We start from the raw sequence: 24,681 nt of genomic DNA, 5'->3' as shown, positions 1-24,681 counted from the left end.
CAACAGCTGGGGTACCCCTTCTTCTGGAGCGTTCAACTCAGCATGCTGACCTCTATATTCTAGTTTTGCTATACCACCACCCTCATACCCAGAATCCTGTTGCTGCTGGCATAAGGTAACTAAAACTAATTATTTGTTAAATCTCTCTAAACCTTAAAATACTCCATCTTCGTCGACATCTGTTTAACCAGCTCTCCAACACCTGACAGGCATACTACTAGAGGTTAACATTCATTGGCCCTATTACAATCAACATACCCTTGCCTCCCCCAACTTCTCCTTCCTCCTCCTCCCCCCCCCCCCCCACACTTGAGCTCCACACATTCCCACTGGTGCTGTCTGACTGGAATTTTCCAACTGTTTCTTTGGTTTAATCACTTCGATGGCTAACTTAAGACCAGCTGCTGTCAAGCAATCTGGGAAATGCATAGTTGTGGGCCGCAGCTGGGATGGGAGAACACGGAGGGGGGAGGTTTACTTGCACATTGTCTGGATTTGAAGCAAAAATTTAGCCTTCCGTCCCGTCCCATCCCTTAAAGTCTCCTAAAGCAAACTACAATTCTTCAGTATAAATCAATTTGGAGGAAGCTTAGTCCAAAAAAAACCTGAGGGCGGATATTCTGGAGATTGTCTCCCAAGCAATTTGTTCTATAGCCAATTCGTTTCTCAACTCCACCACCCATTAAAACACTGGAGGGGAAACACAGCCAGAAAACTCCAGCCGCCTACCACAGGATAAGGAACAGATTTATCTAGTAGCACTAAACACAGAACAGCAGGACACTGAAACCCCACTGTAGGCACACTGGTGCCACTCAGCAAGGGAACATTCTTTGACAGGCCAGCTAAAATAAGAGTTCTGTGCAAGTCTGCTCGCATCTAAGCGAGAGATTAACCGTACAAATTACTCCTAATGAGACACAGATTTCCTTCCCCTCCTCCAACTCTTCCATCCCCATCACTGCCACCTTCACTCTATGAGTGCAATAAACCTGACACCACCCATGAAGAGGAATGCTTCCCTGCCCAGGAAACCTCTCTCTCCAGCTTCATGGGGTGGTTACTTCAGTTTTGCCAATTAGAGAGCAAACACTGCAAGTGGTTTACAGGCTTTAGATGGGCATTTATATATTAAAAAAAACAAACCAAAAGAGGCATGCATGATTGCTCCCCAAACACAGTCTCTGGGTAAAGGCAGGGTCACTATTTATTGCATTTTAATCACACACACCCCAAGTTGCTCATGGTGGCATGCACAGCCTTCCAATGCTATCTTCCCAACACCCCTGCCAGATAGGCTATGCTGAGAGAGGATAACCAGTCCCCAAGCGTTTTTCCTCTGGGGATTTGAATGATTAACTCAACAGTTCTCAAACTTTTTGATCTCTGGAGCCCTTTAGACTCCTAAAAGGAGTCTCGGGGAGCCTTGCTGGTGTATGTGTGTGGTCTCTGGGAACCCAAGAGTGCCAGCATATGTGCAGAGTGGTGCAGCACTGAGCCCAGCGTTTCCTTTTTAGTTGCCCTGATTTTTATATAGTGGGTGGGGAGGAGGGAGTGCCAAACCACCAAAGCACCTGGAGCAGACATGGGTAGCGTTTAATCCCCCGTCATCCCTGTGAATCCCTGGGAGATCTAGCCTGAAACGGGCCTCGGCCTCTTGTTCAGCACTTCTCAAGTTACAAGATGTCACAATTTTGTCTGGTTCCTTCCAAGTTAGCGGCTGCTGCTTTCTTCCTCTTTAGTCTAATGTCAAAATATCCTCTTTTGTCTCAAAACAGGTGGTGAGCAAACACTGAAACACATTTCAGTGGACCTTACTCCCAATTACATCTGCACTGAATCTCGTCTGAAATCTCAATCTCCCAAATTAAAACAAGGAAGAAAGCCCCAAATCAGACCCTACAAGGAAGGAAGCACCCTTGAAGCGAGGAAGCAGAAGCTCAGCACTTCTATACCTGCACAATGCAGCACTACTGTGAACTCTACAAGAGCTGCTGCAAGCTCCTGGAGGCCAAGAGAAGCACAAGGACATCAACAGGGAATGGGACAGGGCTTCTGGCAGTGTGCTTCCAGAGCCTCTGAAGGTGTCCGAAGACAACAGTTTGAGAAACAGTGAGTTAACCGCTTGTTTACGGGCAGGCAAGTTTGCACAGAAGTGGGGTACTAGCTGTGAGATCATGGGTCGCTAGCATTCTCATAATGCAAGAACATAAGACTATCAACTGATCTTCTTGGAACCAACTCTTATTATAACAAAAAAGGTGGAAAAGATGCAAAGCCACACGAAACAGGTTGCACCCCCCCCACCACCACCAATGGCAGTTATATTGGGCTACTGCACTGGTGTGGGACCCCCCAAAAAAGATATATTCACATGACAGTGGTCCTAAAATATCATTCAAGTTGGCAATTGTATGGTCTACAGGGTAAGCAGACGAAGAAGTTTCCTCTGAGCATCATTCTCTGTCTGGGAACGCATCTCTTCACACCATGCCCATCTCTTCTTTCTTAGCTCTATGGCTTAAGTGGGAGGGTTCAAGCATGCATATTGAACACGCATGCATTCTTATTATTGACTCACCCTATGCCTGGCCCCTTTGTGGAAGAAGGTTGCTGACCCCTGCACTCAGTTAAAAGTTTCTCCCTGCACTCAGTGGTCCAGCTGTGTGTGTGTGTGTGTGTGTGTGTGTGTGTGTGGGAGGGGGGGGCAGGCAATCCAACTGCTATGTAGGAAATAGAAAAAGATGAATGCTCCAATGGCAACCATGCAATAAGCACCACATCTGGCTTGATATTAAGACCCAGCTCCATGTGAGGGGAGTCGGGATTTGTGTGAAGAGACATTCCTACTGATCCATCATGCACTGTTTGCCCACTGTTTGAACACCGCTGCTCCCCTCAGTTTGCCCCCACAGGCTATTAAATGCCCATTAAAATACAATGCACCATCCAAGACTGGTACTGCTGGGTAGTTAAGAACATAAGAACAGCCCCGCTGGATCAGGCCATAGGCCCATCTAATCCAGCTTCCTGTATCTTACAGCAGCCTGCCAAATGCCCCAGGGAGCACACAAACAGCAAGAGACCTGCATCCTGGTGCCCTCCCTTGCATCTGGTATTCTGACATAGCCCATTTCTAAAATCAGGAGGTTGCACCTACACATCATGGCTTGTAACCAGTGATGGATTTTTCCTCCAGAAATTTATCCAATCTCCTTTTAAAGACATCTAGGCCAGATGCCATCACCACATCCTGTGGCAAGGAGTTCCACACACCAATTACATGCTGAAGAAATAAATAAATATTTTCTTTTGTCTGCCCTCACTCTCCCAACACTCAATTTTAGTGGATGTCCTCTAAGTTACACACTCCACACCCACAGCACAATTTAAAGTTCCTCATCTTCATTTAGAAACAGTGCCACAGAATTCAAAAAGTATCCATGCTTTCTACTGTGGGAGAAAAGGGACTCTGGCCAAGCCCTGCTTATTCTCCTGAATGTTGGCAAACTGCAAGCAGAAAGAATTTTGCCAAACCAGCAAAGGTCTGGATTTGGGGTGGGGGAAGAAGAGAGAAGAGAGAGGCGGAAAGGACCTTTAAAAGAATGAAAAATAAGCCTCAAGTTATCTTCTTCCAGCAACACAGCACCCTTCACAGGTGCGCAGTTTTCCCAGAAACCACAAAAGTCAATGGCTTAGCACTGAGTTCAGAAACTCAGTCCAGAAAATTTTTTTTTAGGGCTGCTCTTGCTTCTGCATTCGGTTGTGACCCACAGACACAAGCTATCAAATAATCCCTGGAGTCAAGGGATTTTTCTTGTATAAAGTAGTACATTTTCTGTTTGCCAGCCATAGGAGCAGACAATACAGTAAAAGCTATGGTATGCAGCCCCTCCTATACCTATCTACTTTAGAGCTCCTTCTGTGCTGCTGCTCTGCCCTCCACCAGGGCACTCTAGGAATGGAAGGAGGTAGAGAACATCTCTGTGTTCCTATAGCACCCTGGTAGAAGTGTTGTGAAGGGGAAGGCAGCAACAAAGGGAGAGCCCTGTAAGGTAGGCAGTTGTGAGAAGGGGATTCAGAGGTGGATGGGCAGGCTGCCCAACTGACTTTTTGTGAAGCTACTGATTCATTTAACTGGCACCTCTGCCTGCGGAGTAGATACCTGTTAAGACTCGTTTTCTAGTTTTTAAAGAGACAGATATGGTAAATTAAAACTACTTCACTGCTAGACACCATAAGAACATAAGAACAGCCCCACTGGATCAGGCTATAGGCCCATCTAGTCCAGCTTCCTGTATCTCACAGGAGCCCACCAAATGCCCCAAGGAGCACACCAGATAACAAGAGACCTGCATCCTGGTGCCCTCCCTTGCATCTGGCATTCTGACATAACCCATTTCTAAAATCAGGAGGTTGCGCATACACATCATGACTTGTACCCCGCAATGGATTTTTCCTCCAGAAACTTGTCCAATCCCCTTTTAAAGGCGTCCAGGCTAGACGCCATCACCACATCCTGTGGCAAGGAGTTCCACAGACCGACCACACGCATTGTGGATAACCTCCAAGATCTATGCAAATCCTTCATTCCAAAGCTGTACAAATCCTTCATTCCAGTCGGGTAGTCCATCCAATCCCTGACTACCAGTGATACTACGTGCTCATCAGGATACACTTTTAGTATCAGTGGTCACTACTACCCCCATTGGTTTATGCAATGCCCAGGCACACAAAAGCCTGTAGAACTCCCTCCCTGGAAGGATCCATCAAATTCATTCATTGGAAGTATTCTCTTTGTTTTATCTGGCTTTAGTGGAAAAGGCTTGGAAAGGGGTGGGGGATTTTTAACCTCCTCCCCCACCCCAAACACTATTTTCATTTGAGGTTCATTACAGGAAGTGGTCTTTTTAAAATTGTTGCCAACTTTGATCCTTTAGGAAGGAGACCCTAAAAATAAAGTGCACTTTACCTAAGTGATGTTCGGGTCAAATGTAACCCAACGTCAGTCATATAAGCAACTACATCAGTGGACTGCCTTGAACATGACACTGGCTACAAACACAAATCAACCCTTCATTAAGAATTTCCCATTAGCAGTGTGGGAAGAGAACAGCAGCAAAAATAATGGGTTCAATAATATTGATATTTTTGTACATACAAGCATTTCCGAAGAGGTGCGCGTCTGTTTCCCATTCAATGCAACTGGGGTACAAAATGAACCAAACATCAGAATATACACCACAATGCATGAAGAGTTACAAGCGCAGAGGATCATGAAACACCTTTGGACAACTAACTTCATTAAGGCAGAGGAATACAAGGGGTATCAGATTACAGAAAATAGAAGTAACTTGAAATCGAAGTTGTCGCCCCCCCCCCCCATCTACTTCTCCAGGTGAATCTGTCCCCATTGTCTGGGGAGAGAGTTAAAATGTTTAAAAGACAGTGCTCAGCAGAACACAATACACTGGTGATATACTCACAGGCACATAATGTTGCTGAGGATGTCACCAACTCCATCCATGATGTCCCTAGAGCAGCATTTCACAAAACTGTGGGTTGGGACCCACTAGGTGGGTCCAAGCCAATTTCAGATGGGTTGTGTACCACCTAGCTCAACTGCCGCTGAAAATACAGAGTACAGAGCTGCTGGGCAGGGCAGGCTCCTCGTAGGAGAGAGGCACTCATAGGTGCTTTGACCTCATAGGTGTGAGGATGGGATGCTGGAAAGGGGGGAGGGCTGTGTGGTTGAAGGATTCAAGCCTGCATTCTGCTTTGACTTGATCTGGCTTTGGTTTGAAGCCTAAACTGATGTCACTTTTGGCCATGACATCACTTCCAGATTAATGACATTACATCCAGTGGGTCCCGTCAGACTGTCATTCTAAAAAGTGGGTCCCGGTGCTAAAAAGTTTGAAACCACTGCCGTAGAGGTTTCTTACAAGCATATTCAAAGCATCATACATTTTTTCCAGGGAACAAAGATGACCCTACATAGGAAGAGCTGTAGAACAGCACTTAATGGGAGCATGCCTCCTTGGCTGCAAGAAGGCAGAGTCATAAAACAGTTAAGCATGCCTCCAGGACAGGTCTGAGTAGCTATTAGAGAGATTAGCAGGAGGTTGCCTCTAAACTCAGGGATGACATACATATCTATAAGTACCAACCAGAAGGCTCTGTCTTGGGTGGAATAGCCTATAGGTTTTTATCATAGCTATCAGGAAGTGTGAAAAAGACTGCAAATGAAAAAGGAATGCTTATCTTATCCACTCCCTACTCCTGGCCTCTAATTCTACCATACTTTTCAGATGTTCTCTGCTCTGAAACCAAGACTTTATAATTCACTGCACTTCAAGTAGCATTGCATGTCCCCAGCGGGCCCATAGCCCTTTCCAAATCTGGCTAGCTTACTTCCAAGCGCACAACAACCCAATGGAAGGCGGAGCTGGGCATGGATCAATCTTGGACTTTGTTACATGCAATTACAGACAAAGGAACTGCAAGTAGAGCTCTCAACAATAGGAGTACTGTCAGAACTCCAAGAAGGTACTCCCATGGGACAAGCCCATCCAGCTACACGCTACATGGCGGTGTCAATCACGGCCCCTTAAAGGCTTCTTGAAACAAGCAAAATATTCAATATATTACCTCCACCCCCCTTCCCCACACCCCTTGAGTATGTTCATGGAAATGCCTTTCTTTAAAAAACCATCTGACTCTCCAAACACCATCTGCATTGTTTACTTGTTTCATTGACCTAATCCATACACTGCAATAACTTACTCTGGCACACTTGCTCGATACCACACCATTTATTATTAATAGATAATATTGCTGTGCATTTAAAACATCAATGCCTTTGTTAAACATTTCACCTCCCCCTGCCAACTGTGCAACTACTTGGACTCTGCTCATTCATTTTTCATACTTCCATTCCACTTGATTCTCCCCAGCAAGGTACACCTGCTACAAATTCTGTTCCCCAGAGATATCTGTAATACAAACACCTAAGCCTACAGTATTCCATCCAAATCCCCACTCAGTAGGAACTCTATTGGAGAGAAACCTCCCCTCTTACTATATCTCAGTGGAGAAGGATAAACAAGCTTCACTGTAGTTATCTGCCTCAGAAAAAAGATATAGAGGTATGCGCCACTTAACGATGGTTCGCTGAATGACAGACCGCATATATGACGGTGGTCAAAGCACAATAAAGATGCTCTTAATGAGGCAATCGTGTCTCCCATAGCCTGCAGCAGTGTCTGTTTACACAACAGAGAGGCTCTTAATGCAAAGAGGCAATCTATCTCCAGCAGCCTGTGCAGCCAGCTAGTGACTCGTAGGGAGTGTCTGTTTACACAACAAAGGAAATGGATCTGATTGAATATTCACTTAATGACCTAATCACATAACAGGGATCAGAAAACGTATCCCCATCGTTAAGTGGCACACAACTGTATTTGCAAATACACAGCATGATATGCAGTTCACTGTAGCCAATAGTTCTTCAAGATCTTGAAACTCTTAATCGGACAATGTCTTGAATCCCTGGTGCCCAGTGGTTCTCAGACTGTGCTCACAGGGGCGCTGAGAATGTATCTTTCACAATACGTTTCAATTCTCTCTGTATATTTTATTCTGGCGTCCTGTGAAAAATGTTATCTTTTGCAAGAAGCCTTGCTCCACAACATTAATTTTGTTGCTTGCACTTTTTCAAGTGGGTGCTCCTTTTTTTAGCAGGGGGAGAGTAACTGGCCCACCTCACCCCAGCACTGTCTGTTCTAGTGGCTGTCTGCTGGTATTCATTTGCATTTTTTTAGATTGTGAGCGCTTTTGGGACAGGGAGCCATTTAGTTATTTGATTTTTCTCTGTAAACCGCTTTGTGAACTTTTAGTTGAAAAGCGGTATATAAATACTGTTAATAATAATAATAAGTGACATTTAATGAACCGGTCAGATTGGGCAGGTTCAATGCTGTTTTCATTAAGTTTTCCCAGGTGATTATCCCTCAGAAATGTGTGTGATCAATAAATAAGATCATGAACAGCTCTTTGGAGGAAGACAACCTTTGCATGTCACAGTTTTCACTGCCTTCATTATTTTGTTTTCACATTTTAAATAATGTAAAGGAAGTGTACATCATTAACTTGTCATTAAATGCTCAAATGCCTGCCCTGTTTCTGCAACAGATTTGCCAATGGCATCTAATATCACAGTTGAATGTTACAGCGGACATTTCAACACTCTTCTGGCTGCCATTGGCTTTGTTGCTTTGATGTTACAGCAAGCTTGGACAGTTGAGCAACTATGCAACACCATTAGTTCCGAAGTGCACTGTTTTTTCGCGGTGGCCTCTTCCCAGCTTTCCCAGGCACCACCAATATGGATCATGCGAGATCTCACGTGGTTCAAGACGGTGACGCCCAGGAGCCAGGAAGATGAGTGTTGCCAGGGACATTTTTCACATGACTGCTGAAAGTTCAGAAGCAGCATTAAACAGAAAACTCATTTCTATTTAATACTGAGTAGGAGAGAATCTCGTGCAAAGAACATCCCTGGGCATCTAACAGACGGTGATCACAAGAATTTTCACATTTTGCTCTGTCAACGTAAGGCTGCGGTTTTCAAACTCTCTGGGAGTTTCAAAACCTTGCAGGGGAGGGGAGGGAGGCAGCAGGGCTGGGGGAAGGCAGCGACACAATCCCCAGGATCACATCGCTAAGGGGGGCTGCAGGGACTGGGATGCACTCACCAGTCCCTGCAGCAGCGTCCTGGGGGTGCAGGGAGCCCTGTGTGAGCACCTGCAGGGCTCCCCAGCCTTCTAAAAGTGAAAGTGGAGTGATCATGCTCCACTTCTGGTTTTGCAGAGATGGAGCATGATTTCACTTTTGGAAGGCTGGGTAGCCCTGCAGGTGCTCACACAGGGCTACCCGCACCCCAGGAAGGCTGCAAATTAGTCTGCCCAGTATCTCCACCACTAGAATCAGAGTAAGTGAGTTAGTTTAAAGGACTGCAAATACAGGTGTGCCTCCCATATCCACAAGGAATCTCTTCCACATAGATACAAGAGGGTGCTGCTTCAATGGTCCTCCCCCCGCACACATTAGCATTGTTTAAAAGCTTACTGGGGCAACGTGTATCTTGTTAAGTGTTTAAGCTTACAGCGCAATGTGAGGCTGCCGGCAACCTGAACACTGATTAAACCAGCTTTAATGCTAAACTGGAAGCAGAAGTTAACGACTTCCTGTTTAGCACTGGAGCTGGTTTAATCAAGTATGAGGCTTCCCCAGCCTCAGAACACCTACAAGATGTGGCCAGAAGTGGCTTTTCGGTCATGTCCATGAGGCCTTCTGAAGAGACTCTGGGAGACCAGAGCAACCTCTGGAGGGTCCAGTATGGCCCCCAGGTAAGTCCTTGCAGTGCTGTGACCCTGTCCTGCTCCCTGATTTCATTATCTGGGATTGAACCAATCCCCACAAAAGGGAAGTGTAATAATTCCCCTAAACAAAACAGCCCTTTTGGTAACAGTGGTTCTAAAGGTTTAAATCTGGAGTCGCACCACTCCAATTCCTTCTCAACCTGCTATAGCCTAAAACTGAAGAACAGGAACGACAGAGGAGAATTAAATTGCACAAACACCCATGCAAATGCCTTGTAATACTGATCAACACAAAGGTATCTTCCCCATCTTGCCCCAAGAGACGCACACTATATTTTACAATTGCAAGTTCTCATCTGTAAATGTAACTGACATGCAAGCAAAACACAATCCAGGAACAGGTCTGTCTAGCTGGCATATCTATATATCTTGTCAAAAGCACAGCAGTCGTGCAGACTGCTGAACTGGCAGTTTGAATCAAGGGTGGGCTACACTCTTCTGCAATTCTGCTTCTTGTGTTTTCTGTCATTGGACAGATTATTTAAGTATGCATTCAACTACATTTTAGAGGGCATGGCCTATGAAAATGAGGATGACAATGATCTGGATTTAACAGAACCAGAGATGAGCCAGTCAGGCCCTTGAGGCGGAAAAGTGGGAAAAGGTGTGGAGAGATACAAGATTCCAATTAACGAACCACAGTGATTCATCATCGCACACAGCTGCATCTAGCTACAAAACCGGCATTTCAAACGATACTGTGAAACTAGACAACCCCTTCCATTGCTCTCAGTTCCCATCTCAAGGAAGCGAAACCAAGAGAACAAAATTGGAAGCCCTGAAGCCAAACTTGTTATTCCAATCGATGTCTTTAAAATATGTTCTACCATTTTCCTTTTATCCTGCTCTACCCACATATATACAGTATATTTGCACAGGTATCACTTTGTCCAGTACTATCACCATCACCAGAGGTAGCAGTTGTACACAGGACAGTCTGCCCCACAGATGGGGTTTTGCTCTGCACCTTCCTTCCTCAAACTGTGCCTCTTTTGAAAAATCAAGCAGCTGTACAGCCACATCATGCCCACTGGTGTATCACCACGCCAACCACCTTTGCTTTCGACAGAGTTAAGCCAAGTGGGGCAGTGCCATGTAGTCACCATGACAGTGGGAGCAAGTAATCCTTGCCACTCTGGGAAGCGCCACAGCTTGGAAAAGCACTGCTTCACAGCCATAGTGCTAAAGAGGCCCATCCAACAGTGTAGATAAGTCACTGAACTTTGGAAAATCCCAACTCACAGTGCTGCCCAGCCAAGACCTCACTGGGAATAGGTCCACCCCTGACTCTGCCTAGCCTACTTCTGCTGGGAAAGGGCTGTGAGCCACTGGCAAAGCAACTGTTTCACATGCAGAGGGCTCCAGGTTCAATCTGTGGCATCTCTAGGAAGGACACAGGAACATTCCTATCTAAAACCTTGAAGAACAGTTGTCGGTCTGCATTGATAATAGACTTAGATGCACCGATTGTCAGACCTAGATGGACTGATTGTCTGATTCCGCATAATGCAGCTTCCGAGGATACTGTACTGCTGCTATGTGAGGATCAGGGAAAGGAGAAAAAGATTCCACTCAGCATTCTTTCTGCTGAAAAGTAGATTCTGGACCTTATCAATGGAGACACAGGAGCCCCATCCTATGCCTGTCTACTCAGAAGTAAGTTCCATTAGAGTCAATGGGGCTTAATCCTATCCCCATTTACCTGGGAGTGAGTTGCAAGTCTTTGGAACAAGCTACAAGCAATGTTTCACCTACCCATGGGTCTGCCCTATTCATATATACAGAAGGTCTGGAGTAGATTCTATATGCATCACATGAGAAGCAGTACTCTGGGGAGAGGAGTCAAAGACATCACATTGTTAGGTATGGTTTTGCTCCACTTACGTGTGCATTCCTATTTCTACAAAGAATAGAACTATTCAGATTACTGTTCTGTATTTATCTGGCCCAAACACATGCCATCAAGTCCAGGCTAGACTTCAGTTTCATTAAAAGTTGAAGACCACGCTTGCCCACCAACTTGACAAATTAGAAACTCAACAGCACACAGAACAAATACTGCAGCTCACAAAACCAGGCAATAAGATCTCAGCAGGAACAGACAATGCATTCAGCTGGCATTGTGTCCTGATCCCAGCGCCCAGCACCAAGAGCATCCTTTGGCCAGGTGACATCATAGAAAGTTGCCCCTCTGCCAACCTCAAAAGGACAGAAGGGCAGTCATAACTTTTATTTGACAAGTGGAGTGACAGGGAAGCACAGTCCCCATTCTATCCTCTAGGCCAGGGGTGTCCAAAGTTTTTGGCAGGAGGGCCACATCATCTCTCTGACACGGTGTCGGGGGCCAAATTAATTTACATATCAAATTTGAATAAATTTACATAAATGAATATATTAAAGATGAACTTACATGAATGAATGAAGGTCTTGCAGTAGTTCAAGGCCTATAAAAGGCCTTGCACAAAGCAAGGCTGGCCTTTCCTTTGCTGCCGCTACTGCATCACAGATGTGAAACAACAAGCAGTGGAGGAAGCCCTCATCCCACAGCTCACTTGAGAGGCCAAACAGTTGCCCTCAGGCTGAGAGCAGTTGCATCGGGCCAGTGTGGGCTCCAACAAATCTCTGGAGGGCCAGAGGCTCATTGGAGGCTAGGGGCTCCCTGAGGGCCACACAGAGAGGCCTTGAGGGCCGCAAGTGGCCCCCGGGCCGGGGTTTGGGCACCCCTGCTCTAGGCCAGTGTTTTTTGACCAGTGGTACTCGTACTATCGATGGTACTTGAGATGGTGCCTGGTGGTACACAGAAGACCCCCCAGACCTAGACGCAACAAGCAATAGTAGGATTGGGAGGGCAGAGCTTCAAAGTGTGCTTGGTTCAGTGAGCAGGACTTCAGTGAGCAGTTTTTGCATGCTCAAAAAAATCCTCCCATCTGAGCCTTACTGGTGTTTGTCTGAAACTGTCAGTTATGTCTGACCTCCCAATCTGGAAGTAATTGGCAATGACATCACCGCCAGTTACTTCCAGTGGTACTTCCAATAGGTGGACCATGTGAAGTGGGTATGGCAGGGGACAAACACTGAGAAATGCTGCTCTAGGCCTTTCTGCTTCAAAGAAGCCTTTGCATTCCCACCAGCCCAAAGTCAGAACAATTACCAAGTGAAGGGAGGTTCCTGGCATGCCTGGCGGAGCCAGTCAGCAAGACTGCCTGGCTGTTTGGCAAGAACAGGGTAAGACTGTAGTTGCGGGGACGCAAGTCGATGCTTGCTCGAGGCTTGCTCAAGTCAACAATCTATCGGAATGGGTTGTTAAGGCAACCAAGCACACACACACAGCCAGTCTGCTTGGGCCCTGCTATCTGCACATAAGGCACTACCTCGCACTGCCAGATCGCTTCCAGCTGCACAGCCCCAAGTGCATGCATTTTGCAAAGGTCTGCTGCGTTAATTACGATGCACATGCCAGTTGGAGGTTTCCGCTCAGAGCCAGCCACTTTGCCCAGGGCCGTTCCAATAAAAGCTGCTGAACACTCTCCTTCTGTGAACCGCTGCACCAGACCCACTCCAGCTAAGTTTGCGGAGTTCACATGAACGAGGACTGGGCAGGACCAGACACCATATGATCCTGCCTAGAATGTTAGCAGAGTGACAATTGGGATTTATTAAGAAGCACTCAAGAAACAGCAAGTCTCAAGAGAAGGCCACCTGCACACCATAACGCAAGGCTAACGCAGTCCATGCTCCACAGACTGAATGCAGCCTTACCATTACTTTTACCCTAATCTTCCATGCAGTTAGGCCTTACGGGTCAGGAGAGTGAGCTGCAGTCAATTCCAACTGTGCCAGGATGCTTTCTCCAACCAGGGGTATTACTTATGGCAGCTCTGCTGCTACAATTCCTTATAGCCCAAAATCTCTGGCAAAAAAAGGAAGCCACTCCTGGCATTGGGCAAATTGCAAATGTAAATGCTGTGGCTCACCAAGGCTTGCTGAAGCCAAAGTTTAAATAGGAAGAGTCAGAACAACACTCAGGTCAACAGCTCCCAAAATCTTTGGGAAACCAGGCTGAAATCCTATACACACTTCCCTGAGAGTAAGTCCCACTGAACTCTGTGAGGTTTACTTCTGAGGAGACATGCACAGGATTGTGCTGTTGGAGCTGCTTTTCACTTGAATGGAAGAGACAGAACTTGAAGAGGAAAGTAGCAGCTCTCAGAATGCCAATACCACACTTGTGTAGCTGCAAATCCTCAAGTGAAAACCACAACCACGAAAAACATTAAAATTGCCCTGTTATGAATTAGAAAAGGCAGAGAGTTGATTGGGATCCACTGGTCGATCTCTAGAAAACTTGCAGGATATCAGGGAGAGTTTCTTATTCCCAGTTGTTTACCCCGAGTAAAAATGCTCCACCCCTCCCCGAGTTAGGCTGATGAAGTGAAAAATGTTGAGGGGGTGGAGAAGACAACCAGAAATTGGTTGCTGTATGAAAGGCCTCTGAGTTCCAATCTTGTACTCAAGACAAATTCTCTGGGCAAGTATGGGAGATGCACTTTGCTCCATAATTTGTTATTTGTGAAGGTTTTCTTCCAATTTTCTCACTCTGTGAGAGGGCAATTTATTGCCTAAAACAGTGGTTCCTGAACCCAGGATCACAATACCATCCCCACATATCCACCTAGAAATTAAAAAACCTCCTTTATTTCAGTAAAGTGGCTGTTCTTACTATTGGCACAGCAAGGTGCAGTTTAGGACACACCTAAACAGAGGAACTCAACAAGAGCCAAACACTTTGGTGCTCTTAGGACACACCTAGCAAAAAAAAAAAAAAATCACATCCAGCAGAAGGGAGATGAGAACAGCTTGTTCCAATGTCATCTCAGCGGCGGACAACCAGAAAGCAAGAGGCACTCAAGAAGAACACAGGAAAGGTCAACTGTTATGTAAGATCCACTTTACAACCTAGACTGTTGTATCACTCTTCGCTCCTGCTGCGGGATATCACTCTTATCTTGCAGGAAGTCTATAAAGGAACACTGAGATTGACCTCTGCACACCTTCCCTGGGAAAGGAGACACACAAGCACATTTACAAGGCCATCAATCCAACCCAGCTAATGCAGGGCTTGCACTTAACACCATGTCAGTGCAAGGTGTTCAGGGAATGGATTTCTACAGAATAAAGCAATAGCCAGTTGCAGCACTTGGTAGCAAGTTATCAATGTCTCCTTCGGAGCACAGCCCAGAGCTGTGTGTTGCCTGCCTACGGATGGTTAGCAAAAATCTACCAGGAAGCTGGGAGACTCATTTCATGAGTGGTGGTGGCAACTGATCCTGGAATAAGTAACACAGCTGCAGGCTGATTTGTTTGGGAACTTCCTAGATTGCCACTGTACTTGGTCCTAATATTTTTTCTTCAGATTCCCAGAGGACAAAGCGATTTATTGTTTCTACCATTTCTATTAATGACACAGATCATGAGAAGGGTAAGGCAAAGAAATCCACTATTGTCTACACTGCCTTATATCTTATTGCTAGTTTAATGATATTGCCCTTCTTAAGGCTGCATAGCCGAAGAGTTAAGTTTTCCTTAGAGATCCCAAACACCACAAGCATGTTCCTGCTAAAAAAAAAAAATCTATAAAGCAACTCTGATAAAATCCAGCTACTCAACAAGCTAGCGGCCAAAGTCCGGAGAGAAATTTAGCATACGTTTATTCCAGTCTAGAAAGGCATTAATCCTATTTTGTCTTAGACATCCACTGAGAAAACATTTTGTGTAACCTGAAAGTCTGCAGTCTGCATCTTGAGAACTCAGTGGGCAAAATCAAACGGTGGCCCTCTGGTCCTCTCTGCATTTGGCAAATACAACATGACTAAAAAAACAAACTTATTTTTAAAACTAAGAAACCTTGCACTTTCCGTCAATAAGATAGCATCAAGGTTTCTCTAAAAGCGATGGAAACTTGACTCCCACATTTAAAAAAAAAATTATACAAAGAAGGAAAACAACCCTAGAAGATAAACTACTTTTCCAACTCACATCTAAAAGGGAGTTTAGCTCAGAAGACGGGGGGCCTCAAATAGTGCATTAAGGCTTTCAAACATACATCCTGCATAGCTTCCATGACAGCAGGAATGCTGTCTGAATTCCCACGAAGGTGTTCTGATAAAAGCTTGGTTGTCTGGCAGTGGAAGCGAAATGTCAAGGCCTGCAAAGCTTCCAGTAGGAACATCACTGCCAAGAAGCCTCTTTCAGACATCTTGGAGTGAAAGCCTCATTACTCTAAAGCAGGCACGAACCCCCATTAGTTGCTCCTGCCTATTTTAACATCCCTGTGGATAAAGGCAGACAGTTCAGATCAATCATATCTTACTATCGGTGATGTGATTTTTCCCCCCCTCCATTGTTAAAAGGTAGAGTGTTGAACACAGCACTTTTCCCAGGCTCAGGGGCCAGGGTGAGGAAGCAATGCAACTTTAAAAACCACAGCAGCAGCAGCAGCAGCAGCAAGACATACCACTTAGAAGGACATCCAACAGCCTGCTCAGTCGCACCTTTCTAGTTAGTCGCTCTGTGAAAACAAATGCCAGACTATAAACCTCCCCCCTTCTCAAACAATTACCTGCCATCATTTGTTTGCCAGTTCAAAGTATTTAACAGCTGACCATCAACAGCAGTTTTAGGACCAGAAGCCGCATCTTGAAGATCACATTTTTCTTCCTGGCTTCTATACCCACTAAAACCCCAAATTCTATAAACTGCAAAAAAGAAATTCATAATGGAATTCTGGAGAACAGTTGGCTTCTTTATAGGGCACACACAATAGCTTGAGAAGGTGGAAGGCACGTATGTACTGGCATGGGCAAAGTGCCACTTAAAGTATTATGCAATGGCAAATCTCAAGCTGTCCCTAAGCGAATGCCACCAGCAGTACTACCTTCCTGGTGAATGTACCTGGTCAACATGTGTTTGCAAAAGCCTACGTTTGCAAGGATATGCATATCACACGATCAACAGCTGCACCTGTAAAATGTTTCAGTAGCCTCGTTACGCTGCCTGGAGTAAACCCATCTCCATCTGTTTAGCAAATCTTATTTGCCTGATTGAGGATTTGGGATATGTCAGATTTCAATTGTCAGCATTCCTCATGCCACCTATCCTGAAGCATTCAGCACTTTAATAAAGATCTGAAAACACAACTAGAAAGCTGAAAGCAGTTTATGGGATATTCGCATCATTCACATGTGTGCACTTTTAGTGTGCTGGTTATACAGTTTTGTTATGGGTCAGAATGTAAAAACAGACAACATTCTGAAGTCATCACTGGCACAACTTAAGAATAAATAAGGTCCACTATAGTTCAATTCAACGTTCTTATAGCTTATGCATATTCTTCACGGTCTCAAATAGAAGATATAGGTTCTTCATAAAAGTTCAAAAAAAAGGTGCTGGATCTCTCTCAAAACAGAGTAAAACTAACAGTCAAACACAGATTTTGGACAGACTCTAGAAGTAGGTAAAACACCTTTATTAAAAAAAAAATCCAACCTCAACTGCAAATGCTGTTTGAAATTTTAGTATTTAAATATCAGTTTAGAAAAAAAAATATCAAAAACCAGGTTATATTCCGTGTGAAAGTACATTCTTCTTCCTCAAAAGCTTACTTTAAAAGAGAGCCAATTGTAATTTTGCAATTTCAAAAGCTTGACATGCTCTCAAGATTTGTTATGATGAAGAAGCAGGATACAATTCTGCTTCCTCTCTCTTTTCCAACAACCACCATCCTTCCTTCCGTGGTTTTGGGTTCATCTTTAGCCCAGAGCTTGATGCACTTAACCGCACTTCCTTAATGAAGTCATCCTCACAACAAATTGTTACTACTACAAGTAATATCTTGTAAAGGCAAGTCACTATTTTCACTGTTTGGAAATTCCAAGGCCATTCAGCAAGCATAAGGACTTGAGACCACACCTCCAACATGCATTGCTTTGGTGGAATGCTACAGGGCATCTTTATGGGCCAAAGCAACCTCTTGAGTCAAGTATGAGGTTTCGCCACCAACTAGAAAATACGGTTACTCGCTAAAATATTCTGTCAAACAGTTATCCAATGCCTTCCACTTTTTATCCAACTTTTAGGTTACTGCAAATATCAGCTCCCTAATACTACAGCACTTCTCAGAGAGAAACTCTCTTCTTGAATAGTTAAAACAAAAACTGGTAAACCACAAATAGCCAGGGATGCCTCTTAGCCCAGGCACAAAGTGACTGCAAACTTCATCTATTCAAAACACAATACAAAAACTGAAATCCTTATGGCTCACCAGTGACCATTATACATACTCAGGATATTCCAACAGTTCAAGGGTAACTACATCTATATCGTAAGATCTGAAGAATGCACTCTTGCTTAAAATAACACTAAAAGCGCCTAGTTGTATCAACCCAAAAGCCTTGCTGTATCAAACCATCATTCTCATTACCATGCATATTTTCCATACATTAAGCAAAATGCTACTGGATATATTTCATAAAGTTATTAACTTGCTTTTTTATATTATACACACAATTCCTTCCATGTTTTCCCCCAAACTTTCCTTCATGTTTTCCAGACTTATTTCTACTTATAGGGTCCTATACACCATCCACTCTTCATAAAAATGTCAGCTCACTGTTGAGTGCCCACCACAGGTTACCTGCCCCTGGCTGTGGACTCTAAGAGACCGTTCAGTGGCTGGTCCACCACAGCTCTCTCTGCTTTAATTAAATTGATCATTTAATACCTTCCAGATGCACCGTGTCTGACCACCACCAATGCGCCTCTCAGCCACCCTCAAACAATTCTTGCAAGAGGTCCTAAAAATCTTCCTCCTCTTTGCAGGGGCTGAACCTGAAAGCGGACTTTCCAGTTGTGTTCAATGCTGTCTTTACATCCCATTGGTTACTACTCCATCTACTGATGTTCTGCCAGTAGATAACCCATGGGTTAGCTACTGTTCACCAAGCTGTGTCTAAGATATGTCCACTTTCTCCCTGCATACAAAAGTTTTCAAACACTGAAAATCAAGTATCAGACACTCAAGTGTAATGGTTTCCATGCGGTAGTGAAAAAAATCAAGAGCTTCTCTAGGGGAACAAAATCTTCTGAGATCAATCATTAGACTGCATCTTGCAGTGTTTTTTTTAAAGCTTGGTTTATGCCAAGCTTGTCAACCATGTTTATGCCTTATTGAACAGTAAGACTCAAGCTCAGCTCACCTGCTGTGGATTCCATAATTAGCACCAAAAAGATTTCACCCATACAATGTTCTCTGTATTTTTAACTTCAAGTTCATTTTTGAACATAGATAGCAAGGAGTGTGCATACATGCGACTATGCGTACCTTATTTGTTGCAGTAGCACTGGATCCTGGGACCACAGGCACATTCGTCACTTGCACGGACAAGTAGTTGTTGTCTATGAGAGGCCAGGCCCCTTCCACTTTGCACGTCTGAAAGTGATCTTTAAAGGTCCGTAGATGTGGGTCTCCAAACAAGCCACAGAAAAGGTAAATGGGAGGAGCCTGCTCTCCTCCTCGATGTTCTCGAGTTCCCTGGCGGCCACTGTAATTACATGGGTCATGGGTAACTTCAGGGTTTGTAGAGGATGTTGGACCATCCTTGGAGCAGTTTCTCTGGCTCATGAGATCACTGATCCCCAGCACAGCAGAATGGTAGACCAGGTTTCCACGGCAGACTTTGGAATTGCGGTAGGTGCAGGCAGCATAAGCACGCAGGGCTTTGCAGAACTCCAAATCAAAGCCATCAATGGCAGGATTTAAGTGAGAAGTCAGTGATACAAAGTCAGTGGTGCACTTCTGGATTCGACAGGGTGTCTGCAGCTGACAGTCACCTAAGCGCAAGAAAAGCAGAAGAAACATCAGCATCTGGCACAATTCTGCAAGAGGAAAGCACTCCCCCTACTTTATAGTAACCCAAATCCTCAGACTCAAAGAGATGCACTAGTTGGCTCCTCACTGAAACGTTAATTCCTATTCCCCAACCGCACACTCGAAATGCACACACCTATTCTATCCAACTTTTTGAAGTGCCACTGATTTCAATGGGAGGTGTTCCCACGGAGCATGAGCAACACTGCAGGCTTGGTCTGCGTGCAACAGGCCATTTAACTTGGCTGATGACAACAACCTGCAGCCCAGTCTTCTGCATGCTATGTCAGAACTAAAATTCAAGGCATAACAAGACTTCCTTCCAACAAAATATGCTTAGGATTTCAAAAGTTGTTTATAGTCCACAATGGCTCGGATCCAGAGAACTGCAAGCTGTATGCTGGTCAAGGAACGGGGCTTTCCTACCTCGCTTTTGTCCTGCAGCCCCTAACACCTTCAAACCCTGATCGTGAGGGTCAAAGAACCTTCAGTATTAGTGTGGGGAGGCTGCCAATGGACAGTTGGTGGAAATCCTGCCCCTCCTTGCACAAGTGAAGTGCCGTTCAACTTACAGATGCACAAACTCCAACCCAACATTTTTGTTTCACTTCTCAGGGTAGCAGAGAAGAAATCTGTTTATGTTTTGTTTTTAATTCTGTTTTTTTTAAAATATGAAGCAAAAGGTTTGCATTGAAATTAAAAATGCAGTTCAGCACTAGAAGCAGAGCTGCGCATATCAAAACCCTACATAAAAGTCCAGGTTGCTTTTTGTGTACCAAGAAGTGATGGATCCCAATATTAAGCTTTAAATGTGGGACTATGAGGTTAGATTCACACCTGCAACAATACTTGCAAAGAAGAGGTGACAGAGTAAGTAATAGCAGAGGGGCAAGGGAGAAGAGGAGAAAAGAACAGGGCATGAAAATAGCATTTTCCATGGCAAGCTAGACTGAGGGAGGGGGAAAATATTCATAGGAAGGAGTTAGAGTGATGAAGATCAACAGAATTCCACCCTTCTATAAGGGTGACAAATGTAACCCCATATTTCTATGCACAACATAGGCTTACTTTTAAAAACAGGAAGCTGAGAACTGTAGAACAGTGTGTCCACACAATGATCTTACAGACACACTGAAGACACAAACTTGCATGCATTCCACAAAATAAAAAAGGACAGAGCACAAAAGTTGCACACATTTTTTTGTGAGGGGAAAAATTCAGGCTCCCAGACTTCATTTGCGTTCCTTCCTGGCCAAAGCCACAGTCTGCTCATTCTCTTGATGGAAAGATGAGATTTTGCCCCACTCTCCCCATCCACCCCAGTGTCCTAATTATTTAAAGCTACACTTTTAATATTTGTTAACTATAGAAACCCCACACTGCAGCTACGATGGGTAGCCTGAGGACTAGACGGGGCCATGAAAAGCAAGTGGAAAACTCACAATTCAATTCACAATTCACATTAAAAGAAACCCAGGCTCTACTCATTTCACACTATGTTAGGATTGCCTGGTTTCTGGAAAGAGGGCTGGCTCAACGAACAGCTGCAAAATAGCTCTTTTTCTCCTAATCCCCTCTCCCTGCACACAGTTATTAAAGAAACTCTGCTGGAACCATGTGTAACATGATGTGCCATTTCAGTGTACATGTGAAGAGGCCCTAAAATGCAGAGTTCCGAGCATGGGGGACACAAGCCAAAACTGTAATGTGCAAAAAAATCTAGTGACCACCTGAGATCCCTTGCACAGGTGTACACTTCTTTAAACGCTTTATAGCACAATCCTATGCTTATCTAGTCATAAGTAAGTCCCATTGTATTCAGTGGGGCTTACTCCCACGAAGGTGTGTACAGGATTGCAGGCTTACAGCCCAATCCTATCCATACTTTCCTGGGAGTAACCCCAATGGCACTAATGGGACGTTTTGAGTAGACATGCATAGGATTGGGCTGTTCATCTCCTGCAATGCATGGTGGCCATTAGGTACTGACAACAGAGAGGAAGGGAGAGAAACTCAGACTCTTGCTTTGTGTTTTAACCCTAGAAAAGCAAGGGATCTCTTTATTGCCCAGCACTAGTTTAAGAGCTGAGGCAAACAGAAGTGCTCAACATTCATCTCAGAGGACATCAGTTTAATCCCCTATATAACAGACTAGCAAGATTGGCAAAAGCATCAACAGAAATGAAAGAACATCATGCATTCTCCTAATCACACAGTACAAATTGAATTTTTCCTCTACACAAAACCTAGTCATTTCAGACCACTGGGGCAAAAAACACAACGCCCATTTTTAACACCAATACACACAAGGTTCAAAGAGAAAGGGGCCTCAGCCTCATCCAGCATGGGTAGAGACAAACAAAGAGGACAGAGAAACAAAAACCCCATGGACACAGGAAAAGGTGGCACACAGAATTTGTTCTCTCAAAGTAGTCACTGGGAATCTTTCATTCTGGTAACAATTTGGTGCACAATGAATTACAAAAGGTTAATCTAAAGTGTGCTGTGTGTTCAAAGAGGGACTGCTAAACTCTGCACTGGAGTTTAAGCTGGCAAATGCTTTACAGTTCTCAAAGACTGTGGCAGAGAGCAACATCTGATGGATTCTGTGTTTGGAAAAGTTTTTCATGTTGCTTTAAAGAACATAAGAAGTGCCCTGCTAAAACAGGTCCAGCGCCCATCAAGTCCAGCTTCCTGTATCTCACAGTGGCCCACCAGATGCCTTAGGGAACACACACAAAACCACAAGATACTTGCATATCACTGCCACATCCCTGCATCCAGCATTCTATCTAGCTCACAAACCCCAGTGAAGACACCAGACTGCAATTGGGTTTAACTTGTGCTACTTTATTAAACACAGAGACCAATTTTTAATGCATGAAACCTACTGAATATACCAACCCTTCCTCGCCAAGAGAGACATGTAAATTCAAGACTTGTTGGACCGGAAGTGGGTCGTGATAGTCAGTTTTGTATTCTCCACATGTTGGGGAGCCCTGTGGAGGCTGGCAAGGGGCTCCCTGCACCCCTGGGAGGCTGCAGTAGGCCCTCCAACCAAGCTCCTGTTTCCCTTCAAAGTGATGTAATCCTAGCAATTGTGTCACTGCCTCCCCCCTCCCCATCCCTTAAGGGGGCAGAGGCCAGGGTGTCGCAAAACCCCAGTTTGAGAACCACTGGTATAGTAGTTTGGGACTTAGACCTGGAAGATCCAGGTTCAAATGACCACTCAGCCATGAAGCTTGCTGGGTGACACTTTCTCTCAGTCTAACCTACCTCAGAGGGTTGTTGTGAGGAAGGAAGGAAATATCTACACCACTCTGAGCTTCTTGGAAAAAGGGCAGTATAAAACATGAAAAATAAAACAACATACATCAAGAACACATTACTGAAGCCAGAAGGACTAAGAATTGCAACTTTAAGATCAACACTGAAAAATTATTCCCTTCAAGAATGTAAAGCCCGGAAAGGTTTCAGAAATCTTAAGCACAACTTAATGAAGACTTTTGTAAAAGAGAGAGACAGAGAGATAATGGCAAACAAACTTGATCTAAACTAAGTCCAGAGATGTACTGTACTGTAGGGTTTTTCAACAGTTATCTAAAAATACATTCAAACATTCAACATGTGGGGAATTCACAATTCACAGTGTTGGTGACACAACACACAACTTGCTAGTGGATATACAATGACTGAAGGAGAAAAAGACTCCAAAGCTAATCTCTCATGTCCACAATAGGAGAACAGCTTTAATGGGTGGGGGAGGGAAAGAGAGGCAAAAAGACGAAGGCAGCAAAATTATTCATTTCCCAGGTAGATTTTTCAGTTCTGAGAGTAAAGCATTCAATAACATAGCGTGATTGCTTAAATGGTACACACCAACGTAACTATGTTCTGGTTTTTTTTTCTTTCATGCTCACTACCACGCTCCAAGGGTACAGTCTCGAATATCTTAAACACTTGGCTTTTCATAGCCTCTAACATTCCAGCCAGGATAAACTTCTGAAGAGTCTGAAGTAGCATTCCATACACAAAGCCTTCCGCTTTTCCCCCAAACAGGATTCATTACATATCGCCAACTGAAAACCTGGTCATATTAAATAGCTTTGCTTGTGTGGAAGTAGATCCTTGCGGAGACAGAGATACTTTCAGTTATACATTCAGATTCCTCCTGATGTCAGACCAGAGCATCTCCAAGAAGTCACAAGATGTGTATTGTTCTTTTCAGCAAGGTTAGTGTTTTCATAGCCCAATTTGCCCAGTGCAGATGGTATAGGGGCAAGAAAGACATGCAAGGCAATCAGGTGCGTTCAACACATGCATGCACCATTCACCTATAAAACAGGGGGCTTTTTTTTAATACAAGAAGGGTCCAGGGAGAACAAAATTCACCTACCTGTTCTTGGCACTCAACTACTTTTAAACAATTTGAGCCCAGCCCACCTTCAAAACTGGAAGTGAGCAGGACAAGGTGAATAATACTGCTTAAGAAAAGTGACTATTTATTGGTTTTTCATATTTTTATACTGCCCTTCCTCTAAATTGCTCAGGCTGGTATACATGGCTCCTTCTCTCCTTTTTGTTCTCACAACAACCCTGTGAGGTAGGAGAGGCTGACTGGCCCAAGATCACTCAGGAAGCTTCGTGGCCTGGGGGGATTTGAACCTGGATCTTCCAGGTCTAAATTCAGAACTACACCATTCTGGCTACCCTCCCCTCTCTGCTTCTTTCAATATAAGTTGCAGACCTTCCACTGCCTCTTTATAAACAGTTGGGCACATGCACACTGAAGCACAAGGTTGTCCTTGAAAGGCTAAGTGGCCCCAAGATCCATTTAACGGACCCACGCAAGTCACGCACCAACTTTCTAATAGAAGTATGTCAAAGATTATTTGTTATTGGTTCTGAATTTGTAATCCAAATATTAAGATGAAGAACAGCATGGATACACTTCAGAGACCAGCAGGCATTTGTGGGATTATCATTTTTGTTTTTCACCATTTACCATTTTAAAAAGGCAACTTTTTCTCCATGCCTCCCAGCTCTTGATCCTCTCTGCTCCCTCCTGCATTCAGTTCCTCCTTTAATTAACTGGTTTCCATGGACACCAGAATGCAAAGGCGGTTGTTTTCAAACTGGGATTAAACGCAAAAAATGCACAAGGGAATAACATCCTAATAAGGGAACTGTGAGATGCTACAGTTTGTGTTTTTAGTGTCAGAGAGAAAAAAAGAAGAGCAATATTAACTGTTTCGCGAGCTGAATTTACAGGCTTGCCTGTTGTGTTGTTTCAACCTAGTACTCTCTGGATGC

At 44.4% G+C, this 24,681-nt stretch overlaps 1 protein-coding gene across 3 annotated transcripts in view; it reads right to left on the bottom strand.

The window, feature by feature from the left end:
- RGMB (repulsive guidance molecule BMP co-receptor b) overlaps positions 1-24,681 on the bottom strand; it is a 43,609-nt gene that overhangs the window by 3,669 nt on the left and 15,259 nt on the right. For all 3 annotated transcript variants that reach the window (XM_066614965.1, XM_066614964.1, XM_066614963.1), the window contains one exon: positions 18,823-19,331. In XM_066614965.1, coding sequence (XP_066471062.1) covers positions 18,823-19,331 — 509 coding nt within the window. The remainder of the gene's footprint in view (positions 1-18,822; positions 19,332-24,681) is intronic.

The sequence above is a fragment of the Tiliqua scincoides genome, chromosome 2 (assembly GCF_035046505.1).
Source record: "Tiliqua scincoides isolate rTilSci1 chromosome 2, rTilSci1.hap2, whole genome shotgun sequence".
NCBI lineage: Eukaryota > Metazoa > Chordata > Lepidosauria > Squamata > Scincidae > Tiliqua > Tiliqua scincoides.
The sequence above is the reverse complement of the archived record's forward strand: the minus strand, read 5'-3'. Positions and strand labels throughout refer to the sequence as shown.